This window comes from Paramormyrops kingsleyae, chromosome 17 (assembly GCF_048594095.1).
Source record: "Paramormyrops kingsleyae isolate MSU_618 chromosome 17, PKINGS_0.4, whole genome shotgun sequence".
In the NCBI taxonomy this organism is placed as follows: Eukaryota; Metazoa; Chordata; class Actinopteri; order Osteoglossiformes; family Mormyridae; genus Paramormyrops; species Paramormyrops kingsleyae.
Window position 1 is genome coordinate 8132720 of NC_132813.1, and position 17102 is coordinate 8149821.

A 17102-nucleotide genomic window follows, 5' to 3' on the forward strand; every position below is an offset into this window, starting at 1 on the left:
AATCTGACATGACACTGCATATGCTACACACAGTGTCTCAAACACAACCAGCAGTATATGAAGCATATTATACAGGATTATTTACATCATGAAAATATATGTCTATTAAAGCATATAATCTCCTAGTAGTCTTGCTTGAGCCTAAACTAAATATACTGTCGTTCCTTTGGGACAAATCAAATATGGACAGTAACTGTACAGTTAAAACGACTTGCCCTTTATTTACAGATATAATACAAATGAACCAATTGATTATTAATAAACTGACTTAGCATTCCATTTCATTACCAAAATGTCACGAACCTCGTACGCCCGTATAAATAGTCTTTGCAAAAAAAAAAAAAGACACCTTAATTTTATTGTCATCAGAGCAAAGTTACAAAGTTGCACATGAATGCTTTGCTTATTTGATAGTGTTGTAAAACATTTGTAAAATTAGTTGACTGTTAAAGTCAGTTTAATGTACGTCTACAAGCACAATGACGAACTGTAACTGCACACAGCCTGCGCACACGGATTACTGAGATGTGACAAACAACAGCAGACAGAGCCTTTTGTGTGCGTCGCCATTATTTCTGACGTCATCCATCCACAGACTCAACTGAAACCTGCGGGGAAAAAGAAAAGTTATATTCGAACATTCGCTATCTTAATGACACTTTTTACGACGTCCGATATCACAGCAAAGGCTCTAATGCTTGGTAAAAAACGCGAAACTATGCTGTCGGACAGCTGTGCCCCCATTCTTTGTTACAGGACAGAAAGAGGAGTGTTTTTTCTCCCCCCCACCCCCTATTTCCTCTCTTCTGGCGGAAGTATCTCGCAGAGCTAAGGCCTCATCCTTCCAATGGCGACCGAAAACTGGCTGAATAGAAAGCGGGAGCAACCAAGGAGGGGGTCAGAGCAGTGCAACTGAAATTAAATAAATATATCATACTATCAGTAATAATAAGTTCGGCTAAAAATAATCCCACTCAACTATGGCCGATTCAGTGGCCAAAAATCAAAATGTTTCGCTCGTTGAATCGGGTAAGGCTCATAAAAGTGAATATATTTTTAAATATGTTAAGTATTTATAGGTATAATTACAGTTTCCTTAAATATTTTTCTCTTTCCCTTTTAGAGCTCTATTACCTAATTTCTCGTTATTTAACGACTGGTCCCTGTCGGAAAGCGGCTGAGGTGAGATGTGGTTCGATTACACCGAGCTACTTTAGTTTATTTCTGTTTTAAAAATGTTTATTAATTGCGATGCGTACTGTACTGGCAATATTAAACGCCGATTTTAATATATTGCAGGTCCTGGTGAGTGAACTAGAAGAATATCAGGTGGGTAGCGCTCCGAAGCTAGCTACTGCTCCTCGCTTTTGCTGTCTCCGTACACCGGGACGTAAAACTTGCATCACTCGAGTTTGTTTTTAAAAAAGCCCCTTCTGTATGACAGTCTCTCTCTCTCTTTGACATCACACGGCATTTCAAAACTAATTTCGATGGCACGGTGGCACTTTTCCCCCAATTCTTTCGGTTTTTCCTAACAGTGACCTTTCTTTTCAAAGCTTCTACCGAAAAGACTGGATTGGGAAGGAAATGAACATCCTAGATCATACGAAGATTTGGTAAGAATACTTAATTCGGACGATAAATATCAATTTAATTGCATTTTATTAATTGCCTCCGAATTAGTAAAACCCGGCTATTGTAAGTGTGTACAAGCAAAGACAGCACAGACGGGGACCAAAATGTTGTGTAGTGGTTTTGGCTCGTTGTGTTTTACGCCGAGAGTTTAGACATAAGCACGAACGAAATCGTTCACTTCTAGTTAGGTAGGTTAGGAACTGCAGAAACCTGATTAGATTGATGGCTGCATTTTATTCCTAGTGTTGTATTGCAGATAGGGTGGGGACTCCATGGGGGCGTGGCTAGGCAGACATGGCTGAATTGACCAATCGGAGAGGCGGATTTATTGTGGCAGCGTCGTTTTGCCTGTGACCTGAGTTCTGATTCGTTGATTTAGGTGATCTATTTTGCATAAAATGTTCTATGCCTGTTCGAGCAGGATCGGATATGTTTGTGTGAAACCAGCCGCGCATATGTGACCTTATTTTTAAGCTTCGTGTTATTTTCAGTACTTTTCTGAGTTAAAATTAATGCCCCTCGCAATATAACATTTGTTTTATTAACGTTTACGTCTATTAAACAAAGCCTTTGTCACGTCTCGCTGTAGCGTAAAGGCATAATCGGCACCTAGATCTGAGTATTTTAGAGTTGTGTTGTATTGTTGTGCTATGCAGTAAATAAAAAGTGGTAGTTATAGATTTATTTCAATGTTATGTTTTTGAAACTACTAAAATAAAGTTGTTCCAGGGTGTTGTTGCAGAACTATGGCCAAGTTGCCAAGACAATGTCACTTATAGATAATAGTGTTATGCTGTGCGTTGTTATAACGCCACAACAGTGCCAAGTAAATGTATACAATGACACAAGAATTCATATTGTTAAAAATCAGTTAGGAAAACCTGTTGTCGTCCTTGTGTTTTTTTTTTTTGGTAGTTGTATAAATGGAAATAAATCCTTACATAGTTTCCTGATTGATTCAAGTTGTGGTGCAGTGTTCTTTGTATGGAGTGATTAAAAATAGACTTTGTTCTAATTTCAGTGTTTATTTTCTGGCGTTAGCCTCTTTTCCAGCAAGCAATCTATTACTTTATTTAGCTATGGCTAAACTTAATAAATAGATCAGCACTGGATTTTTATTAAGGTTATGGTTAAAAAGTACAGTTTGAATGGTGTGGCCCTGCACTGGTAGATTCAGTTATTTCTTTTCTGTCTTGCGCCAGCTTTCACCCAGTATGCTTTTTATACTTAATAGCCAGCTGGAGAACTGAAACGGAAAATGGGGTTATTGCTTGTGCGCACAGCTGTAAAGCATGTGTGTCACAGCTTCCAGTTTAGCAGGGTGTTGGCTGTTGTGTAGAAGCTACATTTTATATGGTATGAAACTGCTCTGTGACCCAGGTGTTCAAAGGGGATTAGTATACATTTCTAATTAATGTTTCTGAACTAAAGGTGCTTCAGTACTTGTGTACACTGTTGTAGGGTGACTACCACATACATATACATAGTCCTGTAATCTAGAACTTAACTCTCCCATGGTAATTTCTTCTAAGTCGTCCTGTTAAGGTCTGCCTATGCATCTGCTGCTGTGCTATTTTGCCTAGGAGTCCAATGTGATCATGAGAATTATTTAGCTCCGACGTGCGCCTCTGAGCATCTGGACGTAGGCACACCCTCAGCCCACAGTTTAGCGATGACACGCCAGTGCTCCTACAGCAGCACCATATTGCTTTGCTTGGAAATACAAAAAAAATCTGCTTGTTTGGCTTCCCAGGTGGCTGCCAATAGGCATCTGGCACCGGACCACCTGCTGCAGATCTGCAAGCAGATTGGTCCAGCCCTGGACAAAGAGATACCATCCAGGGTGTCTGGTGTGCGCTCCCTACTGGGGACAGGGAGGCACTCTCTGCTCCGAACGGTTAAAGGTAATGCTTATTTATCATTTCATAAATAACACTTATTCCACCCACTTGCCATCAGAGTGTGTGTGTGTGTGTACAGAATACACCTATCAATGTCATCATCACCTGTTTGCTAATTTCTAACTTGTTTCCCTGAAGATTGCCAACAGTTTCATAGGAAAGGTTCATTCTTCGCTGCACTCCATAGGGGGCGACCACCAGAGTTGCCTTTGAGCTGTAGGGATCCTGCAAACATAGGTAAGCCGCTTTCCATAGTCACCACTGTCCATTTTTGTATTCCAGTGGTGTGTTGTCGACGGGGTGTCTCCTGTTCTCTCGGCCTCAAAACCTTGTTTCTGAACAGTGGAGGTATGTCGGGGAAGGGAGCTCACCGGTGTCCAGCGCTTCAGCTCCGTGAATCCCGTCAGCAACTATCTGCACATGAAGATGCAGAGGAGGATTCTGGGGCACCTGTCAGCCGTTTATTGCATTGCTTTCGACCGGACTGGTCTCAGGATTTTCACAGTGAGTCAGCTCTTCAAGCTCTGAAAGCTTGTGTTTGTTCATTTGTTTTTTCTTCTTTCTAACACAGTGCATCTCAGCTCGGTCTTCAGGGATCCCCAGTTAGTCCACATTTTTTCTCCCTCCCAGCTGGGCTTTGTGGGGGGTCTCCGAAGACCAGTTTGAGAAGTACTGCTCTCTCAAGTTCAGTAACCTTCACTGGCATACCGGTTGGATGTTGTGTGGCGCAGTCGCTCGAATCCTGCCCAGGGCTTTGGGTGTGTCGATTGTGTGTTTCTTCCATGTTGTGCTGGTTTCCATGTTTGTAGCCCCTCTTTCTCGGCATCACCCCCATAGGGGTCTGACGACTGCCTGGTGAAGATCTGGTCCTCTTTTGATGGGCGGCTCCACTCGACCCTCCGCGGGCACTCAGCGGAGATCTCTGACCTGGCCGTGAACTTCGAGAACACTTTAATAGCTGCCGGCAGCTGCGACAAATCGATCAGGGTGTGGTGCCTGCGCACCTGTGCTCCAGTGGCGGTTCTGCAGGGTCACAGCGGTTCCATTACCTCCCTTCTGGTAGGTGAATCCCCCCCCCCCCCTTCCCCCACTGATGCTTAATTGTTTATGGTCTTGTTGTTAACAAAAGTACTTGTGTTCAGTTCTCTCCATTTGCCAAGGGCTCCAAGAGATACATGGTATCCACAGGGACAGATGCGACCGTGTGCTTCTGGCAGTGGGACGCCAATAAAATCAATTTCAGGTGCGATACGTTCCAGAATGTTCCATATTTGTGTGTTTTATGTGTTTTTTTATTTTATTTTAAAGAACTAGGCTAAGAAAGGCCGTAGGTGCCGATTCTGCGCAACAGACTAGTTCTCAAATTTAAAAATGTGGTGTGCTGTTAAGATGGAGGTGAACTTATGTAAAACAAAGGTAATATTTTTGTTTATGTGTTGTTTCTGGTAGCGATCGGCCACACAAGTTTACAGAAAGGCCCAGACCAGGGGTTCAGATGATCTGCTCTTCGTTCAGTGCCGGTAAGAATGGGAATAAAACACGATTCCCAACCTTTTTTTTCCCGAGTAATTAATCAGCCATTAATGGAAACCAGCTCAGCTGGTCTTTCAACATTCACAGAGAATATTATATACATGTTACATCATTAACAGCACTTCCAAAGAGGAAGGTAGTTTTGATTTATTACCACAGCTAGTTTGACCTAGTTTAGACATAAGATCCCTTGAATATCAGCTTCTTGCAAAATGCTTCAGGTGGCATGTTCTTGGCAACGGGGAGCACAGACCATGTTATCCGGATATATTACCTGGGATGCGGCAACCCAGAGAAAATGTCGGAACTGGACACCCACACGGTAAGGCTCACCTTTAGCTTCATGCACACGCAAGTCAATTGGCTACCGTCTGGCTAATAAACACGCTTAAAACTATACATGTAGGTTTTTCCAAATAGCCCAAGATCCTACTGAATGCATCTGGCTTTTGGAATTCCGTGTACCTTGTGCCGCATTAGTGTGTAGTAATTTTAACCCCCTTTTGTTGTAGGACAAAGTCGACAGCATCCAGTTTTGCCATTCTGGGGAACGGTATGTTATGATTATGGACCTCATATGCAGAGAATTGGAATTTTGGATTCGACTGGTTTTCTACAGCTTCACAATGAGACGGGCAACCTTGAGGTTTTTTATGCTCTGATGTGTGTGTTCTTCCCCTTCAAGGTTCGTGAGCGGCAGCTGTGATGGTACAGCTCGGATATGGCGGCTTCAGCACAACCAGCAGTGGAGCAGTTGCTTGCTGGACATGTCCACCACCCTCGCTGGGTAGGTCCAGAACTTACCGAGCGTTCAGAGCAGTCTCCTCAGCACTCCGGTGCCTGAGGTCATCAGCTTACACTCCGCCCCCTCTGCAGCTCGCAGCCACTGACGGATGAAGAGACTTTCTTCAAGTCCAAAGTGACGATGGTGTCTTGGGACCGACATGACAACACGGTCATCACCGCTGTCAATAACCACCTGCTAAAAGTGTGGAATTCATTCACTGGGCAGCTGCTTCACATTCTAAAAGTAAGAGGAAGCCAGTCGTTTGTCGTTAGGCTTGGTAGTAATGAATTTTAACATCAATAAAGTAATGGATAGAAGACCTACAACTTTCAATTGTCACACACTTGGTTCTATGGCTCTAGCCTGTGGATCTTCTTAAATCCATTTATCTAGGGCCATGAGGCAGAGGTGTTTGTGCTGGAGCCCCATCCGTCAGACCCCAGGATCATGCTGTCTGCCGGCCACGACGGGAACATCTTCGTTTGGGACATCACCAAGGGCACCAAGACGCAGCACTACTTTAACATGGTACGAAAGCAAGACTTTGTGTGACGGATCATGTTCAGTCGCCGCCCACCTGACAATCATCTGGTGACCCTCGTTTGTGCCGCCTCCATGTGCAGATAGAGGGGCAGGGCCATGGAGCCGTGTACGACTGCAAGTTCTCCCCCGATGGCCAGCATTTCGCTGGCACGGACTCTCACGGCCACTTGATTATATTTGGGTTTGGCAGCTCTAAGCCGTATGAAAAGGTAAGATCAAGAGATCATCAGCCTTGGTCGCCTTTGTTACAGATTAATTGTGTTAGCCAGGAGGTGATTTATTGCATGTAGTTGAATCACAGATGTATCATACCGCTTTTGACAGCTTCCAGACCAAGTGTTCTTCCACACGGACTACCGGCCGCTGATCCGGGATGCCAATGGCTTTGTGCTGGACGAACAGACGCAGCAGGCACCTCACCTCATGCCACCGCCCTTCCTAGTCGACGTGGATGGGAACCCCCATCCGCCCCGCTACCAGAGATTGGTCCCGGGAAGGGAGAATTTTGCAGACGAGCACCTGGTGCCCCAGCTGGGCTACGTCGCCACAAGTATGACCCTGTATCTGCCATCTTGCAGCACTTCGGGGAGGTTTTTGATGTTGGCTTAAACCTACGCTGTACTGTTAGCAGTTATAGTTGATTCAGTGGAAGTTGTGTGCCCAGAAATAATACTCAGTGATTCTCAGGTGATGGGGAGGTGGTGGAGCAGGTGATTAGCCAGCAGACAAATGACCAAGAGGAGGCCAGGGCCCAACCCAGTGCCCTGGATCAAGCCATCAGGCAGTTGCAGGAACAACAGGACCGGCAAGATCATCCGGATGCGGCAGGACTGCCTGCAGTGCCTGGAACCCCACGCAGAGGTATCATCGCCATTGCTTTTGTGTGTACTAGTCTCCACCCTTTCCATGGGTTCTGGGAATTGATGACACTCAACATTGATCCATTCAACATTACTTGCACTCTTTAGCGTCTGTCGGCCCCGGCGCCGAGCTGCAGCTGTCCCCGGGCGTGGGCCTCCGGCGCAGTGGGCAGGTGGAGGGCGTGAGGCAGATGCACCAGAACGCACCACGCAGCCAGATGGCCACCGAGCGTGATTTACAGGCATGGAGGCGCCGGGTTGTGGTACCCGAGTTGCCGGCCAGCTCCTACAGGTGAGCCCACAAGGCGAAGCAAGCAAGTGATTTTAACATAAAGCCAATGGCTAATTTAAGTACTCTTAAGAACCGACATGTGTAGCATATTGAGAGCAACCTCATCTTACGCAGTTGTTGATGCTAATGATCACTGTGCTCTCTTAGTTTGCAGGAGGACTACAGAATAGGCAAGGCGGAAGAGGAGATGGTGCTATACAGCACCAGGAAACGCAGGGCGACGCACGGGAGCTGCCGGGTCAGTTGGTCGCTTTGCCGCCAAGACGGATGTTCCTGCTTGATGGAGCAGGGGGACTAACGGTGGCGTTCCGTTTCATCACAGGATGACTCTGATGACGAGACACCTTACATCAAGCGACCACAGTCCCGCAAACAGCGGCAGAACCGGAACCGACGCGCCATGACTGACCTGATAGAGATCTCTTGTGAGGAGGGGGAGGAGACAGCCAGCTCTGAGGTAACCTGGGCAACCGGACTGAAAAGTTTTGATTGGCCTGCCAAGAGTACTGCTCGAAGGTCCAGCTCGTCTGATTGTGCTGATCTGTCTTGTTCCAGGCAAATGACATGGACAGTGACATGGACTCCTCAAACTTGGAGGAGGAATGGAACAGTGACAGCTCAAGGTAAGCCTTCTAGAAACTTCTGGGGGGTTTCATAGTCTATTTGCAGCAGGTTCCGACTACGACTCGCTTACCGGCGGTGCATTTTTTTAGCAGCCATTCCTCCAGCGAGTACTCCGACTGGACGGCAGATGCCGGCTTCAACCTGCAGCCGACCACTCCCGTCTCAAGGAGACGTGGGAGACGCCGAGCTGTCGTCGTTAGCTCTGAGGATGAAGAGGATGACGAGGATGTCATGGATGTGGCTTGCGATGAAGAGGAGAAGACCCCCCAACGTCGCAAGCCAAAGAAGTCTAAGGACAAGACGCCGAGGGTAATAATCTGAACCTGGCGAATGTCTGAGGACGTTACTTGCTGTGATTGATTGGGGATGTTGTATATAACGCTACCATTTCACACCTCAGCAGTGTCCAAGTAACCGGCCATCCATAAACAGAGAAATCTCCAACGAATTCCGACCCTCTGCATGGATCACAGACGTGATCCCAAGGAAGTCTCCCATTGTCCCTCAGATGGGAGATGAGGTAATTCCTGAATGGGATTTGCCACGGTCATAGGCATCTTCTTCCGGCTGAACCCCTCTGATGTCGCTCCTTTGTTGCAGGTAATCTACTTTCGACAAGGTCATGAAGCCTACGTGGAGGCTGTGAGGAGAAGCAACTTGTATGCTATTAACCTGGACAAGCAGCCGTGGAAGAAGATGCATTTGAGGGTATGGACCTTGTCTCGCATTATTGAGTACATTAAGTGAGTAATTCATGGGATTCGTGATGGACAGCTTGTTCATTTGGAAAGGTCCCTAAACTCAGAGGCAGACAATGGATGGGTGGATTATGATGCACAGTCAGTTGCTGATTAGTTTAACCTTTTGGGAGCTTGGTTCTCAGTTGGTTAAAACAGACAATGACTGTCAGCTGACTGAAATGCCTCTGACTGTGTTATGTTCTGCATACACTGGTGTGAAAATTCGTGCTCGCTTTGGCAGGACCAGGAGCTAGTTAAAGTAACCGGCATCAAGTATGAAGTGTGCCCGCCCACATTGTGCTGCCTGAAGTTCTCTCTCATCGACTACGGCACTGGCAAGCCTACAGACAAGTCGTTCTCCATCAAGTAGGTGCCCGATACTCCAGTGTGGCACTTTAAGAGATGGTTGGTTAGCTGAGAGTGCGCCTCACTAAAGCGGCTTTCACTAAACCCGGCACATCTTCCTCACAGATATCACGACATGCCGGACGTGATTGACTTTCTCGTGCTAAAGCAAAGCTACGACGAGGCCCGACAACGAACTTGGCAGTCGAGTGAGTGTTCCTCCGTCCTTGAGTCCATGGGGCCCATGCCTTTGCCGTCCATGATGCAGCTCACACTGTAAGATGTACCCACTTTTTGTGTTGCAGTGGACAGATTCCGCTCCATCATCGACGACGCCTGGTGGTTTGGGACCATCGTGTGCCAGGAGCCCTACCAGTCGGAATATCCTGACAGCCATTTTCAGTGCTTCAAAGTCAAGTGAGTGTACCCTACAGGACTAGATGTTTCTGCCCACAGGGACATATTGTGTGAGGTCACTTTTTTTCTCAAATTTTTCACCCCTTGTGTAACACCTGTAACAGGTGGGATAATGGAGAACATGAGAAACTCAGCCCTTGGGATGTGGAGGCCATTCCAGAGAATGGTAATTATTTTGGAATAATAACGAGAATAATAATAGTCAAGCCATGTATTATGATTTTAGTTTATCTGGTGACAGACCACTTGTTTTGTAAGCTAGTATAAAGTCGGTGAGGTCGTGGGTGGTTGATCAACTATGGATTTGGCAACTGACACTGATTTGATGTCCAATGAGTGTTGTTAGTCTGATCCTTTGTGGTTTCCCCATCCGCTTTAGCCCAGCAGCCAGAGTCGGTGGGCGGAGGGGTCCCAGTGACAGCCGAGGAGATGAGTGAACTCATGTACAAGCCCCTGGAGGGCGAGTGGGGGGGCACAGGCCGAGATGAAGAGTGCGAGCGGATTATTGCTGGCATCAGCCAGCTCAGTCAAGTCGGTCAGTTCGTCCCCCTGCCCCCAAAATGTTGCCATTATGTTCCCTTTATCACCAGATCTTGTCTCATGCTTCCAATGCGAATTGTATCACATGCCCACTGATGAGGAACACGTGGTATTTTCCACTCTGCCTTCTCTTGGCAGTCTGTCTGTCTGTTGATATGGCCCTTAAATACGTGCTTTAGAACTCTGTCTGCCCTGTCTGACCAGTTTTCAAGTCTTCATTTTCCTTCTGTTCTATGATGAGATGGTTAAAGTGTCTAATATCACAAAATGTTTTCTTGGGAAATATGGCTTCAAGACATTAAATATTCAACACTAATTTAACTTGCACACTTAAATGGGTTGTGTTTTGTTCGTTCCTATAACAATGATGCATGACGTGTTGCGTTAAAAATATGCATGTTGTCATATGACTGCCATTATTTAAGCCATAGGCTGACCCATGCTGTCTGAACTCCTAGACATAGCAGCGCCTTTCTCTGGCCCTGTGGACCTCATCCAGTATCCCACATACTGCACTGTGGTTGCCTACCCCACCGATCTGGCCACTATCAAGATAAGGCTGATCAATAGGTTCTACAGGTCAGGCTCCTTTTATAATGTTAAATCCTTTATTTTCCATTTGCAAGTATGAGTACAGGTACATTGGAATTCTTCTCTCTGCCTACCCCATCTTGCTCTCCATAGCATGGGGGCGGGGGTCTCTGCAGGAGTAGCAAACGTGCAGCACCCCTGGAGCTGGGGGGGTCAGGTGGGGTGGGTGGGTGGCTAGTTAAGGGCTTTACTCATGGCCCACGGAGATGTGACTATTCTGCTGAGGCCTGAACCAGCGATGGCACAGGGAGGTTTTCAGTTTTTTTCAGTTTCACATGGCTTTCATTTCCATTGTTGCAGGCGGATATCAGCTTTAATGTGGGATGTGAGGTACATTTTGCACAACGCAAGAACCTTCAACGAGCCCAGCAGCAAAATTGCACACTCAGCCAAAGTGATCACAGAGGCCCTCCTGAAATTTATTCAGTAAGTTTAGCTCAAATTGCAATAATTCTGTTAATAAAGCCCAACAGAAAATTACAAACAAGAGAAATAATTCCTGTGGTTGGCATGTTTCTGATACAGCAAATCTGACTGCACTGACATAATGGAGATCTACAATGCTGTAGAAGACATGGACTGTACTGACGATGAGGTAGATGTCCTTCAGGATACAGCCTGATCTTTCTTGGTGATGACACAAGTTGTTCTTTGCTGGTGGATTTTGAGGCTCTGACACATTTTGTCTCCTCATTAAATAGGATCTGGATGGGCCAGGTACCTCTTCTGCATCCAGAGTGTTTCAGGTATCAGTTTTTTTTGTCTCCTCACAAAGTCTACAAGAGATACTATATATATATATATATATATATATATATATATATATATATATATATATATATATATATATATATATATATATATATATATATATATAATTATTATTTTTTTGTTTGTTTTTTGAGTATAAATATACTTTCTCACACATTCCTTCCAGAGTACCATGGAGGTTGTACCTGATAAAGATGCCTGGAAGGACCAGTGTAAAAGCTTGTTGGACTATATCTTTGAGTGTGAGGACTCTGAACATTTCAGGCAACCCGTTAATGCAACTGATTATCCGGTAAGGACAATTCACGTGAGGTGGGGTAGCCAGAATGGTCTTTTTGTAGCAGAGTGGGTGCTCAGATATGTGACTCTTCTGTTTTCAGGACTATTTGGATATCATTGACACCCCAATGGATTTTGGTACCATCAAGAGAACCCTGGAAGAAGACAGATATGACAACCCTATAGAACTTTGCAAAGATGCAAGGATGATCTTTGTTAACGCTAAAGTCTACACTCCAAACAAGCGTTCCAAGGTGTGTTGATCATTTTAAGCCATTGCCTCTCCATGCATTGATGGGAAAGGTTAGTGGCTGGGAGAGCCGCTCAATCTAATGGTACCGGTTCCCTCTTTACGCGCAGATCTACAGCATGACCCTGCGGCTCTCTGCATTCTTTGAAGATCGCATCAGGGCGATCATATCAGACTACAAGACCGCCGTGAAGAGCAGCCAGAAGCTGCGGCGCAGCCAGAGGTTCCGGAAGAAGACACAGCACCAGCAGCTTACCCCGACATCCAGGGGCGAAGCTTCCCGGTAGCATACGCTCTTGAAATCAACACCAGATAACCAAAATTATGTAATTTTGGCGTGCTAAGTTGTTCCCAGCAGCAGCAATGAGTTGGTGTCCTGTGTGTCTTCTTTTGGTTTTGCACGTTTGAAATACCTTTCAGGTACTTCAAGGCTCAGCCTTTGGTCCTGGTAAAATTTTGGTCTAACTGTGATATTGTTCTACAGTCAGTGGAAGGCGGCTGTAAAAACTCAGGAAACGACGGAACCGTCGTCCAAGACGTGTCAGAAATCTACCTCAACCAAAGTGTCTGCCACGGAGTGGTCCAGAGGAAGGCCCCGTCGCCGAAACAGCTTGCTGGCACGTTCTTCCTCTGAGGACTCTTCAGCGTCCTATAACGGGTCCACCAAGGCTGCATCGGAGTCCTCAGGAAGCCACACAGAGTCCACGTCTGGTACTGGAATTTTTCTGTTAATGTCTATCAGCACTTGGTGTTCTGAGAGTGAAGAAATAAGCACTCCACTTCAAAACATGCTTTTCCAGGCTCTGATAGCGAAAGTGCATTGTCTTCAAGCAATTCGGGGACGGACGCTTCTCAGCGGCCAGCCGTGTCCCGTTGTCAGCCTGGCGGCCGAGTGACCCGAAAGAGGGGTGCGGCAAAGCGCAGGAAACGAGGTTAGCCCATTTGGACCGACTGCTTTTCTCCTCCCCAACCGGAGTCATCCACATCTTAGTGATTGCTTTTTCCCTGTCTACCTCAGGTTCTGAGAGTGAAGGGGAACCCCAGGGGTCCCTCAGGGGAGAGGAAAGTGAAGATAACAGACAGCCCTCCATGTCCTCCTCTCAGCGTTATCAGATCAGGAGCACCAGGGTGACCAGGAATAGTGCAGCTGCTGCAAAGAAAAAGGGTAAAAAAACAAATAATAATAATAATAATAATAATAATGAAGTTCCTATGTAGGAAACCAGCTTTTCAGGCATTGTGGGTGCAGGATTTGTTTGACCTGTACCAGTTTTTGCAACTCAAAAATATGGGTTAGACATGGAATTACAGTTTGTCCATTGATGAAGATGTTCTGCCACTAGAGGGAACATTGCTGTGTCCACAGAAGGTATCGCTCAGGTGAATGGCCATGCCAGGGTATCCCGCCGGGAGAGGCGACATTCCTCCAGCTCCGAAGGGGACCAGCTCGAATCCGATCCTCCCAAAGAGGTCGAGGCAGTCGGCCGGAGGCCTCTGACGAGGAGGACAGCGGCAGCAGCCGTCAGCAAGATGAAGCTGATGGGTGCTAGCGAGGAAGACGAGGGATCTCCATCCGAGACAGACAGCCGCAGGAAGGGCAGCCGGCGCCAGGCGGCCAGAGCAGGCAGGCGGATGGTTGTGCTCGACAGCAGTTCAGAATCTGAGGGGCAGTCATCTGGACTGAGTATGTGTCACCTCCTCCCTCTCTCTTGTCATCCGTTTGTCAACTTTCTCAGTTAGGTCAGTTGATCCCTTGATGTCTGTATCATCTTTAGACTCTCGGAGAACCAAGAAGTCATCGAGTGCATCTGAGGCAAGTGAAGATAGTGGCACAAAGCGATTCACTTCTCGCCGCCACCAAATTGGGGATGAGGCGAGATCCAGTAGCCGTAGAGCAGCCAAGCAAGCAGCTCTGAAGGACAAATATGGTGAGGCATTATGTTTCCATCAGAAGCTTCATGTAATTCTCCTTTCCATGCCAAAATAACACCATTGTTTAACCTGGGTTTGTGTGTTCTGTTTTTAGACACTGGATCAGGTGTTAATGGCAACTGCAAGAAACTGGATGACACTGAGAACAGAGAAAGTTCTTCTCCAGAAAGTGAAGAGGAAAGAAAGAGGGAAGATAGGAAAAGTCTTCAGTCTACCAGGAGGACTACTGCAGCTGCTCTGAGTATGGCTGATCAAGGGAGTGGGCAGGAGGAGGAGGAGAAGGAAAATCCTTCTGGAACCAGAGTACGCAGCCGCTTCACAAATAGGGTTGATTCCCAGAGAAGTTCCAATGAGGAGAGTGAAGATCAAAGTGTCCAAAAGCATTTTTATCGTAATGGGAAGAAGGTCAGTCAGTGTGAACCTGCATCAGGTAATAAGTACTCTGACAAGAAGAAGAAAAATCCATCAGTAAGTCAAGGACACGCATCTTCCACAGACAATGACATTCAAGACAAATCTCTGAAAAATTCCTCCGTTTTAAGATCTGAAGAATCAAATAATCATCAAGGAAGGAGGAGGAGGAAACCATTAGAATCCAAGGAAGACTTTCAAGATGAAAGGTCAAATGAAACCCAAAAGTCCACCAGACAAAGGCAAAGCAAGAATGGACCCAAAACATGTGGTAACGATTATTCTGAAGCAGGTACTAAAGTGAATGACTCTGTATCTGATGAGGAGGATGACACACAGGACAAAATGAAGGGAAAAGCAAAGAAAAGCCAGCCAGTGTCTTCTGATGAATCTTCAGAGAGTATGAGTGAGGAGTCCGAGAGCGACGAAAGAACTTTTTCCGGCAGACGGACCCGTCTCCGCACTTTACCTAAAAAGAACTATGTCGCAGACGATTCTGAGGAAGACTCTGATGGCAGTAGGGAGAGACGGTCCGTAAAGAAAAGTGCCACGTCCGAGAGGATGTGTCTTCGTGACCAGGACAAGACTCGAAACGGTGGCTTGCAAAGTGCACCTTCCTCCAAAAGGAAACGTGCACGCATTTCAGAATCGGAGGACAATGCCGAGGACAGGAAGTATGACGTGACCGACGCGGAAGAGGATCCCCCGACGGCAAAGAGAAAAAACGGCATGCTGCACAAAACGGGCACGCCATCTCAGTCTGAAGCAGATGACGGAGATGAGGTCAACGATTCAGAACCACAGAGATCTACCAGGCCCAGATTGCAGAAAAAGAGTGGTCGCAACCGGCAGCAAAGCAGTGAGAGCTACAGCAGCAGTAATGCCTCTGGCAGCGACGAGGAATCCTCCAGCTCAGAGTTTCTGTGCTTCAGCACTGGGTCCCGGAACAGTCCAAAGAGGCGAGGCGGGAGGAAGCGAAGGGATGCCCACGAGAATCCCGTCTTCCTACCTCGGAAAAAGAGGCGGAAAGCGTCTGACACTGACAGCGACGACTCGGCCAGGAAGCCCACACGACGCACGCGGATCAAGACGCGCAACTGCGGGAGGCGGACCGTGACCTATCATGACAGCGAGTGAAGGACTGATGTAGCTGACCAGCTGGACAGCCAACGCTAATATGATCGAATTGACTAGCCATGGGAAGGTAGTAGCACTGGAACTTTCAAAGCAAAAATAAAAATGCTGTGAATCCGTTTAATTCAGGGATATTTATATTTTCTGTGAAAACTGTTCAGTTGTATGGATCTGAAGCATTTACCTACTGGCTTGACAAAGATCCGAGCGGAAGTCCTGTTGTGTTCTGGGATGGAGGGAAATGAAAAGAAGCAAATTGCTAACCTGCTTCTGTTTTGCTTCTATAATTTGGCCAACTTAAAAACTTGTGGGAATGCATTGCCAGCTTAGGTGCTATTTTAAAATACCTCTCTGATTAATCATTTTGCTGGCTTGCACTAAAGCGCACACCGTTGAGGTATTTCATACACTAGTTTTTTGCATTAGAAACTCAGGGGTCAACTAAGTTTACCTTTAGACTCTAACATGCAGATTTTTTTCTTATTTTTGAAAATATGAAATGAGAGTAAATAGTGGTCTGTAAAGGTGGCAGTTTCTATTGAAGCACACACTGGCCTGAGCAAATCCACTTCACCCTCCGAACACTCCTTTCGTAAGCCACACGCATTATTATATACTGTAATTTTGTGAGGAATACTGAATGTGAACATGTGTTCTACTTTATGCGTTTTTTTTTCCCCTCCCCCCTCCCCCTGAATATTTTGTATGCATTCTCATGAAATGGGCTGTATATATGTGATTTTTATTTTTTGGTGGGAGGATGTGATTTGGGGAATGTTCATCCTGTAGCAAAGTAATGAATATTTAATTAATGAAATTTGTGAGCTCGGCATTATTTTTCATTTATATACACTTAAATAGCAAAATTAGCATTGATTGGTACCCATTTGCCAAGTACAGAAAACCAAAAAGTACTTATTGCAAAATACTGTAATTTCTCACATTGGGAAGATATTTTAGTGTTCGGTGTAATGTACTTTCAGTATTAAATTCCTTATGAAATAAACGGCAATGTGCTTTTTAAAGCCAGTTGAATCAATGACGTTTCTCGTTTTAAAAATGACGGTCTTTATATACATTGTTACGTTAAACTTTCAGTTTGTGTTGGTTTCTCATGCACTCTTTCGTATGAACTGATTCCCTAAATTGTGCATTTTGGTTGTAGAGTGAGCAAGGGAAGGGGATTGAATGCTGACTTTATAGTAAATAAAGTACAAGTAAAAGCAAACATGTGCATATTTTATGTTTAACTGGAACCTTTTTGGTACGCTTTATAAGTAACATAAGAAATTGTATTACACTATATGAATCCTAAGTTTTTCAGCAGCTGCAGGTGGAAGCAGTAAACTATGTTTTCAACTAAAAAATGGATTCCCACATTTACAAAGAGACGCTTTCTCGATAGCATCCTGCAGACTGTCAGTAAACGGTAACAGCATCAGACAAACGTGAAAATGCGAACAGTAATTAATATTAACACAACAGTACTGCAGTAAACAAAAAATTTGGTGATACGC

General features: G+C 45.7%; 1 protein-coding gene across 2 annotated transcripts; it reads left to right on the plus strand.

Moving 5' to 3' along the window:
- The first annotated feature begins 519 nt into the window (after positions 1-519).
- Positions 520-16813, plus strand: brwd1 (bromodomain and WD repeat domain containing 1). 2 transcript variants are annotated; one of them, XM_023813726.2, is made up of 43 exons: positions 520-1029; positions 1124-1182; positions 1300-1329; positions 1557-1616; positions 3389-3539; positions 3675-3773; positions 3880-4040; positions 4374-4595; positions 4679-4779; positions 4986-5056; positions 5291-5391; positions 5582-5622; positions 5755-5856; positions 5946-6099; positions 6250-6384; positions 6480-6608; positions 6724-6949; positions 7087-7260; positions 7368-7551; positions 7699-7789; positions 7874-8008; positions 8107-8174; positions 8265-8484; positions 8576-8695; positions 8776-8883; positions 9157-9281; positions 9387-9469; positions 9566-9677; positions 9782-9843; positions 10057-10212; positions 10676-10796; positions 11109-11234; positions 11334-11403; positions 11510-11554; positions 11746-11871; positions 11960-12112; positions 12219-12391; positions 12593-12819; positions 12909-13040; positions 13127-13273; positions 13475-13792; positions 13884-14036; positions 14135-16813. In XM_023813726.2, the coding sequence occupies exons 1-43, from the start codon at positions 981-983 to the stop codon at positions 15586-15588; spliced, it is 6774 nt and encodes a 2257-aa protein (XP_023669494.2). In that variant the 5' UTR covers positions 520-980; the 3' UTR covers positions 15589-16813. The 2 variants fall into 2 exon arrangements, with proteins under 2 accessions (XP_023669494.2, XP_023669498.2); XM_023813730.2 differs by having other exon boundaries at positions 8268-8484; positions 8579-8695.
- Positions 16814-17102: the final 289 nt, after the last annotated feature.